Source organism: Misgurnus anguillicaudatus, chromosome 2 (genome assembly GCF_027580225.2).
Source record: "Misgurnus anguillicaudatus chromosome 2, ASM2758022v2, whole genome shotgun sequence".
NCBI classification, from domain to species: domain Eukaryota; kingdom Metazoa; phylum Chordata; class Actinopteri; order Cypriniformes; family Cobitidae; genus Misgurnus; species Misgurnus anguillicaudatus.
The window spans coordinates 37,408,522-37,418,943 of record NC_073338.2 but is presented as its reverse complement, the minus strand read 5'-3'; the positions used below and the strand labels follow the sequence as shown (position 1 = coordinate 37,418,943).

Here is a 10,422-nt window from a genome sequence, read left to right as displayed (position 1 = left end):
GAGCCAGTGGATGTTGCACTTTCTGGTGATACTGCATCACTGTCAAGTGTGAAGTAAGAAATGATTCAAGAATCACTGACACTTCTGCAGCCATTTAAACAAGCAACACAGAGTTGTCGGAGGAACAGAGTGTTTACTTCAAAGGTTATACCTCTTTACAGGATGTTGCAGTATAACTGTCAAAGAAAAAAGGAAGTGCAAATCAGGAATCTACCGTACAATTAGGTAAGCCACAACATAGTTATATAACACTGTATTGCTCCTGTTCTCAGCAGGCTCACACCTGCAAGAAGGTCTGCAATCCAGATATGGAGGGTATGAATCTTTCAAAGCCTTGGCACTGGCTACACTGCTGGACCCAAGGTTCAAAAACGTGCCATTTGGAAATCCTACCAAAGCCCAGGAATTCTTTATCTAATGTCAATACCATCTGAAAAATTATGCAACATACTCATATGTCAACAACAGTTTAGGCTGTGAAACTAATTGCTCTTAATGCACACAGGATCTCGCAGAACACATTTTTTGGAAAAGGGAATAACACACACTACACTCCGAACACTTATTTTGAATTAACGCCCCTCGGATGAGCAGTCACGAGCCGCCACTGCCACAGTGGAAGTTAAAAAATACCTTGCAGCATTTGTACCCAGAGCACATAATCGTATGTTATCTGTGCACGCCAGCAGGGGTGCTTGCTAAGGATTTTGGGCCCCATGAAAAGAATCTTGACAGGGCCCCCAACACAGCTGAGACTTTTTTCATATTAATTTACATAAAATCATGCGCTTTTATGGTATTTTGACTGCCAATGGGGTGAGAAAATTTTACTTGAATTAAGTGTTTAAGAAAAAATAAATCTTATTACACAGTTTTTTTCTCACCCCATTGGCAGATCATTTTGCTCGTTAATTTGTATATTAATTTGTCTTAAAACTAGACTCATTTACTTAGGTCATTTTGCTCACCAAGAAAAGCATCTTAATGTAAAAAATTGTAGGTATTTCTACTGAAAACAAGACAAAAATACTAAGTAAGAAAGTCATTTTTTGCAGTGATTTTCAAGAAAAAAATTCTTAGTATTTTTTTCTTGTTTTCAGTTAAAATATCTAAAAATTCTTAAATTTAGATGCTTTTTCTTGATGAGCAAAACGACCCAAGAAAATAAGTCTAGTTGTTAGACCAAAAACATTACATTTAAGGGATTTTGAGCAAGCTAAAAAATCTGCCAATGGGGTATGCAAATTTTTCTTGAATTTAGTGTTTAAGAAAAATGTTCAAGATTTTTTTGCTTACTCCATTGGCAGATTTTTTTTTGCTTGTTTTTTGCACAAAATCCCTTAAATGTAATATTTTTGGTCTAAAAACTAGACTTATTTTCTTGGGTCGTTTTGCTCATCATGAAAAAGCATCTTTATTTAAAAAAATGTTAGATATTTTTACTGAAAACAAGACAAAAATATTAAGATTTTTTTCTTGAAAATCATTTTTTGCAGTGTGGTAATTATCTTTAACACTAGAACAAACAAGCCGTCATTTTGACTGTTTGAAATTTGCATAGTCAGTAACTTTGTCTAAATAAATCACGTGCATAAATAAACGTGCTTACTTGTTGAAAAATGCTAGAAACCTGGGGCCTCGTGTGCGTTAGCACAGAAAAGTGCCGTAGGCTACGATCATTGTCACGGACGGGCGGTCCACTAACAATTTAGGCCTACTTACAAACCCACCTTGGTAACATAATGTCGAACCCTTTGCCTCTTTCACTTCTTATTTTTTTCTCTTTCGTTTTTGACTTCCAGATTTTTTAGGCATTTTCACTTCCAGTCAAGTTGATATTCTGCCGGCACTATAAGTGAAGTCAAGCTGTGTTGCCTGGATTATACAATCTGGGCTGACTGAACCATTTTATGACAATTGAGAGGGGGGAAAGTGCCCCACAGACGTTTGTGTTTCCTTAACAAATACATTTTTTGATACCAAGAAACAGCAAATAGAATAATTTAAAGTTAATAATGTTTACTATTAAATACTTTTTAGCACCACAATTTTAGGGGCTTCTCTGGGCCCCCTCTTACTCGTGGGCCCGAGAATTGTCATTGTTTACCCCCCTTTACAGCACCCCTGCACGCCAGCAACAAGTGTGCCTTGTGAGATAATTTTTTCTATGGCTAGGGAGCCTATAGGTAAAAATGAAGTAGGCTGAGTCCTTTAACAGCAGAGCAATTCATATTTTTGAATACAAATGTTTAACTGTAACACAAGTTAACAGATTTTTTGTATTAATGTCTTATCATTTGTTCATTTCATTTATTTATCTCTCATTTTCCATGACTATAATAACCAACAGTCACAATAAGGTACCTGCAGGTTACAAAACTAAGCTTGTGTAGTTGTCATTCAGACATGAAAACAAGTGTTAAAACAACAATATCCACAATCCTTTATAACTTGACATGCATTTGTAAATTAAACAGTTTCGTTTTTTTAATGTGTCCTATGAGATTAAACAATGAAACATTTATTTAAGGCAGCGGCTATATACTGTACACCAAGTCAAAATAGCATTACATACTATTTAGACGTATAGTGCAAATAGCTAAAGATGCTATTTAGACGAAAAATATAGAGATTTTTCTATTTACACTAAGTGGCAATATCAACATTTTCTTAGCAATATGCTTTTTAGGTGAAAATAAGTTTTAGTTAATAAATAAAATTATCAAATGTACAATATGTGTAAAAAGTAAGATACTATTTGCACCTCAGTATTTTTGTAGATGAACAGGATGCAATAATAACACAGAGTGTAAATGATTAGATTTATTACATTTATTAATGGATTATTATTGGGAGAATAAAAACCCTCCCTACACTGAAACCCTAACCATACCCAATAAATAATTCTTAATAAACACACGTCAGGCACTTTTTCACATTTTCTTTAGTTTTTCTTGAAAATAAATGCTTTTTCTATGTGATATGTGATAGGAAAAGGGAAAAGAGTGAGGTCGGCAGATTGAAACCAGGGACATCGCGTCAAAAGCCAGTTGCATGAGTCATATGCTCTTCTGCTATTAGGCACCACTGAAACTATTGATTTCAACACATCATGCTCCAATCAGAAATTCATGGGGGGAGCTAGTGTAAATAGTATTTACCAATAAGGGAAGCTATGACACTCTTTTAGTGTAAATAGTCACTCCATTTATGGCAAACATCAAATGTTTCTTAAATATTACTTAAACTCTTCTGTGCAATTAAAATACACTTCGTTTTCTGATAATTTGTATACCGGTATACATTGGAAATAATATTCACCCTGACCTTAAACTTTGCATTCTTGTTTACAAGTATTTTATTTTAAGTTAATGTTACTGAATGACCCCAGAAAGCACACTGTAAGTATTTTAGGAATTTACAGAGTTTAAGAAGTCTATCTAGATTCTACTTTGTCTCTTAAATAGCACATGGGCAAAAGCACAATATATATGGTATGTTAAAACAAGATAATGATCTACAGATTAGCCTATGCATACAGTATATATTCCCAGTACAGTTTGTTTACATCTGTTATCACATAGTTATATTCTTTATGTAACACAAAAGACACACACTCATGTTCTCTGTGAAATTTTGTAAAAACATCACTTTGGAGTATTAGAGGACATTGTAATAGAGGACACAATAATAATAGAGATCGCAATAACTTTTCTCCAGCATCCTCAAAGTTCAAATGCACATGATAATATATAAGTGGAAAGCCAACTTTCATGAATTAAAAATTAAATGAGTTCATATGATGTCTTTTTTAAGTTTTAAAATCTGAGTCTGTATTTGAACTGAACTTCTTTAGTCGGTTGCATGGAGCCAAAACCCCACCGTCTGATATCAATACCTGGAATCTCTTCATCTGGGTTTTTCAGCTCGAAGTCAAAGTATGTCAACATGAGAAAAACAAACTGCTTGAGCTCATTTGTGGCAAAGAATCTCCCGGGACACATGGTGGTTCCTGCTCCCCAGGGCATGTTGTAGTACTTGAGTTTCTTTCCGCCCTTGTAAAAATCAGTTTTTTTGTTTCCATCTGCTGTGAGAAAACGGTCATATTTGAAGGTGTAGGGATCTGGATGAATCTCCGGATCGATGTGAATGGCGGTGTAGGGAAAAACCGCAACTCTATCACCCTCACGAATGTTGTATTGTTGTCCGTTGGCCATGTTGATGGTCATATCCTGCAGAACGGCTCTGGTAAGGACAGGGGCAGCTGTAAGACGGAGAGTCTCTTCTACTGCACTGTCTAAGATGGGAGTTTTGAGGAGCATATCTCTGGTCAGGTCAATCAATGGCCCACCGTGCTTCACCTCCTGCCCAGTTTCTCTGAGAACCTCCTCGACTTCTTTCTTGACATTTTTCATAGCATCAGGGTGCTTCATCAGATACAAAAGCAGCCAGAAGGCGGCCGGCCCCGTGTTTCCCTGAGATGCCCACAGAAGCAGAAACATGTATCGGTCACGCATGGACTCAGACATGCCGTTTTCAGCCCTGACCTGCAGTTGTTCTTGTACCCAGCCGCTGATATTGTCTTTGGTGCTCATTTTTTGCACTGAAAGCATGTTCCAAAACAGTTTCTTTAAACGTTCTGCCTCCATCTTCTCACTGGGTCCCAGGACACCATAAGCCAGGTTGGGAAAGAGCTGGTCATATTTTCTGAACTCCCAGAAAAGTTCATCTGAATGTTCCCGATCAATTTCCTTAGCTTTCTCTAAAGATCCTGCTCCTTTCGGTGACTCATTACCAAACAGCGCAAGGTAGCCAGCACGAAATACAATGTTGTAGCTGTAAGCAAAGAGTCCTGTTTCTTGCCACCCCTTGTCATCCCCAGATCCCACACTGTGGAGCATCAAATTCTGGAGATTTTTCATCATGGCTTGAGTCATGACAACCAGGCCATCTCCCATGAGATGTTTGGTGCTTGATGTCTGGAGAGCCTTGTGTTCATCTGTCATTGAATGATAACCAAATACTCTTGCAACCAGTACCTCTGCAAACTTTGTAAAGTCCAGCTTTGCTCTTGCCTCTTTAACCACTGAGCCGAAGGAAAATGGATCTGTGATGAATGTAAAATAAAAGCCTCCAAGCTGTACTGTGAAAATATCACCATGTTTTTCTTTCATTCTCTGCAGGAATTTTGCTGTGTCTTTCCTGAATTCCAGCACATGGCCAAGCCAGGGAAAGGGGCCTTTGTCTAGAGGAGGTTCTCCGGGCCGTCTGCGACGAAAAGCCCCCAGAAGGTAGAGGCCGCCGATGACCGAAATGAACAAAGCGAGCAGGATTTGAAGGAGGTAACCCATGTTCCTCTTCTGCCGTTCTAGTGGCTGCCCTCGGCTCTGTTTTTAATGTTCTTTTCTAGGCAGCTTAAGCTCCACCCCACATCACATGACTTCTAGTGCAGAGCTAGGATATAACTCTGTAATGAATGTGTTTGTGATTCACTGTGATTCATTAATGCAGAGGCATTTAAAATATTTTGCAATACATTGCAGTCAAAAGTTTAGACACCTATTATTATTTGTCACTACTTACCACATTTAAAAAGTTATATCATTTAAATATTTTATTTGTTTTTGAAACTACGGCACATTTTCTCTTAACTCTACACACCAAACCATAACACATACATACAAAACATCTGACATATCTTGTAAAACTTGTATAACAACTCTTTACACCCTCAAAAGATTAATCATATAACATGCTAAACTACATACACATACACATAGACAAACGTAAACACTTGCACATTGCATATTCAGTAAGCCACAAGTATATTTGTGTAATCATGCTTAATGTGTAAGCAATTAATGTGTAAGCAAGGACTGTAATAATAAGGATTTACATACTATATGTGGTGATAAGTAATAAAGCAACACTCAGTATATTCTGTCTAATGTTTAATGACTGCAGCTTAACAATTCAGTGTAATTCGATGTAGTGGTTTTCGCTCAAGAAGGGAAAGGATCAAGGTTATTCTTATCAATGAGATAAGAGAAATCTCATTGCAGAAGTTAGGCATGGTTTTGGTGGTGCAATAAAGGTTACCTTGATTCATTGCCTATTGCCAAATAAACAGCTGCATTTACTTGCATTATTTCAGTTAGAAATATATGCATGTGTTTACGTGTGTCAAAGAGGGATAATCGGTCAATAACATCGCACTAAATAACATTTTTTGTACACTTTTTTACACTTGTTTTTGTTTATGAACATATTCTCATCTGTGTAATATTTTTGAGCAGCTGAGGGAAACGATATGTTTGTAATGTAATGTTTGTAATATATTTAAATAATAATAATTATGCAGATTAAATAATGTAACATTACCAAAATAACCAAATATCATTTAAATTTACACTTATTACATTTCTTATGAAAATTAAAGAATCTGAATACTTTTAAAAAACAGTTTATATGCATAAACTAAACCAAAAAGTTAAACACTAACCAAAGCAAATAAAAAGTGAGTTGCAGCCAGCAGACATTTACAAAGCTAGACACACATGCACACACAGATGAATAAGATACTTTGCTGGTAATAATAATAATAATAATAATAATAATATTATATATATATATATATATATATATATATATATATATATATATATATATATATATATATATATATATATATATATATATATATATATATATATATTTATTATTATTATTATTATTATTATTATTATTATTTAAAAGTTATTTTGCTGGCTTACTTATGACAAATGCAGAACCAAATATCAATTTAATTTCATTTGCAATTATAATTGTAACACAGTTTTATCATTTAACCTGGACTATAGGAATAAGCTTTAATTATTGATTTATATTGATTTATATAACAGTATACTGTGGAAATAACATTCATGGTAGTCAATAGTGTGTTTGTGAAAACAGTGTACAAAGTATATAAACAGGATATACACAGGATTTGGTAGAATGCAACTTTAACAGAGCAGTATGTAAACAACAGGATGGTACTGTGAGTCTGATACACTTAACCCAACAGTGCAATGTGTTTTTTAAAGTGTTAGAAGGATATATTATATTGTAGAGGAAAGGGTTTTAATACAGTAGACATTGTGTGTGTAATATATCTCATACATATTCAGTGGGAAGTTACAAAAATATGGGAAGTGGGAAGTTAAATATAGATATATTACACAACTCAAATCTGGACCAAAATACATTTTCAATAACATTTCAAATTAAATTGAATTGAAGATGATACGAATATGTTGCTGTTTCACAGATGCATTGTAAAAAAATGCATTGTTGTATCAACCCATAGTGGTTTGTTTAAGCTGCAACAACCCACTTGACCTCATTTGTATTCTAAGATTCGCAAGTGTCAGCACTCGAGATTCATCAAGTTTCATAGACCTTGACCTTCGCATTATTGCTGCAAGTATTTAAGTTAATGATACTGGATGAACCCTACAAAATCACTGAGAGTTTTTATCTACATTTGAAAAGACTACTGACCTTTGAAATTTCTGGAATGTAAAGCATGATCTAGGTCAGGGGTGGCGAACGTCGCTCGCAGTCCTGCAGAGTTTAGCCCAAGCTCTAATAAAACACATCTGAAATGGCTAACCAAGGTCTAAAGAGTTACTAGAAAGCTACAGGCAAGTGAGGTTTAATCAGGGTTCAAGCTAAACTCTGCAGGACCGACGTTCGGCACCCCTGATCTAGGATAACATTTTGACCTGGACCCACCTCTGCTGCTCTGATCACATATCTATGATACGTTTCCAACCGCTGCTAATGAGAGAAAAGAATCACTAAAACATCAAAGTGTGGACTCTTTCACACAGCACTTTGGTCTAAAAAAATACTCGTAAAATTGGCAGACAGGCTTCTGCGTGACGCAAACATATCCTGTAAATGTTCTGGGATCGCTTCCAGAAAGAGGACCTAGTTACATTGCCGTAAGATACCCGGAAAGCCCTCTGTATAAATGAGATGCAGAAATGGTGCCTTAAGGGGTGTGCCGTAGTGAGGACTACAAGTTATGATTTGTCTTTAAAATGAGGGATTTACATGCAGATTAACATTCACAACAAGAAATGGACTGAAGCAGATATCAAGGAGCTCGTCACTATCCACGCCGAAGCAGAGATCATTCTGCAGCATAAAAGAATAGCGCATCACATGCTTCTTTATAGTCATATTATAAACAAAAATGCAGAGAGAGAGGCTACCGAGGAAAAAACGACCATGTGCAGGACTTTGAACATGTCACGTGTCTTTACAGGATCTTTACGGTATCTGTGTGAACGCACACACTGTTAGACTTAACTGTAATTTCTACAGTTACTTACCACAAAATGCCCAGTAAAATACCATCATTTTCTTTTCCAGTTCATTACTGTAATATGCATCGCATTATGGGTATTAACATTTATTTTACAGTGGTTTACTGTATGTTTTGAATTTGCGGTAGACTGCTGTAAAACAACAGCAGTAGTTCTACTTTAGCTGAATAAAACAGTGTTATAAAAGCATATAAAATGGAAAAATAAAATATATCTGCGAAATGAAATACATTTTATTTGTTATGCTTTTAACAGTGAAGCAAATTTCAAAATGTGAATTGTTTTTTAGCAGTGTAAATAATTTATTGAGGATTGTACACTGTAAAAAAATCAGTAGAAATTGCAGCAGGGTTGCCGGTAACTCACCGTAGATTTAAATTTATGTTTTTAAGAGGCAACATTTTGTTCAAAGTTCAATGAACATTAAACATTTGCAGGTCTTTGTCTTTACATAGCAAAACTAAAAAACAGCATCAAGCAAAACATTCTGGGAAACAAAATCTGAAGCAAAAAACAGAAAATGGTTGATGATGATTTCTGGTTCCAAGAATGCTTTGCATGAGGCTGTTATTGTGTAGTTTTATTCTGTAAAGATAAAGACTTGTTAATATTTAAAATTTATTTAACTTTGAACAACTTTTGCCAGTAAATAACATAAATATAAATCTATGGTAAATTAACGGCAACCCAGCTGCAATAACATTGTAATTTCTACTGTATTTTTTTACAGTGTAGATAGAAACAAGATAAGGATTATGGATAAATGGTTGACCGTCAGATTTGAATTTGACTCAAGACATTAAAACTATAGTGACACCAAGATTTCGCTCCTCGGAGTGTCGGGAGAGTGACAGAAGAGGCTACTTGGGGAGTGTAGCGAGTAACTTTTATCAAGTGACTCTGGCACTGTGGTAGTGTTACAGACTTATGACGTGGGCAACCTGGGTTTGATTCCCCATCAAGGCAATATATTTTAAAACTAGGTTACAGTAAGGCTATTATACTGTAAAATTGAACTCCAGTAAAGGCATCATACTGTAAAAACATGTACAGTTATCATACTGTAATGGGGCAGTTACAGTACAACACGTTGCCAGTGAGTTACCGCATATACAGTATACAATAAAAAGTCTAACAGTGCACATATATTACGGAAAATCATTGGCAGTGTGAATGAACCAAATCATAGATCCTGGACAAATCCCGGATGCGTTTTCCGTGTATTTTCCATAATGTCTGTGTGAAAAGTTGGGCACAGGTTTTCAGGACCAATTTGAACTAACAGACTGGAACATGTTAGGAACCAAGTGCTGTCTGTTACCACTTCAGATGGCATAGGGCTGTTCAGTCCTTATACTGTATATACTAGCAATGATGATGTGGAAACAGCACACAACATTAAATTCGTAGACACATACATCTTTTATGGTCCGTAAACAAATCCTCCTACAATTCCCAAGAAGACTCAAGAAAGAGCTGGGCTAGAAACCCCTATACTTGTAACCTTTTAAGATGTCTCATTAAGAGCGTATTGGCCAACTTCATCACTGTCCCCAGACAGCAGACGACTCTGGGCCGGATCCGCACCGGATCAGCGCCAGAGCTGTTGACTTCGGCACAGATCCAGAGCGGATCCGGCCCAGAGTCGTCTGCTGTCTGGGTCTGGTATGAGTGCTGCTCTTAAACCAGAATTTATATTATTGGGACCCATCTTCCTGCCATATAACACACTTATGTTTTGCGGTGCAGAAGGAAAGCCACTGCCATCAGGAATGAGCTCACGTATACATGACATGACATGACACGTTCGCTCTTCTACATTCTGGACGAAGGCATTCATGCAAAGACCAACAGACTAATGAACAGTTTTTCTCAAAGGCAGTCTGAATTCTTAACAATTTGGTCAGATAGACTTGCACAGGCACTCCTATCACATACTGCACATACCTATCTCATCCTAAACACTTTACATGAGAATAACTGCTAGATCTATTTAAATGTATTTCCATACTCACCATAGCCTACACTTTACATATACTGCCGAAAT

The 10,422-nt window shown here is 36.2% G+C and overlaps 1 protein-coding gene across 1 annotated transcript; it reads right to left on the bottom strand.

Moving 5' to 3' along the window:
• Positions 1-3,356: 3,356 nt before the first annotated feature.
• Positions 3,357-5,393, bottom strand: LOC129442795 (5-beta-cholestane-3-alpha,7-alpha-diol 12-alpha-hydroxylase). The gene has a single exon (XM_055203066.2). The coding sequence runs from the start codon at positions 5,349-5,351 to the stop codon at positions 3,819-3,821; it is 1,533 nt and encodes a 510-aa protein (XP_055059041.2). The 5' UTR covers positions 5,352-5,393; the 3' UTR covers positions 3,357-3,818.
• Positions 5,394-10,422: the final 5,029 nt, after the last annotated feature.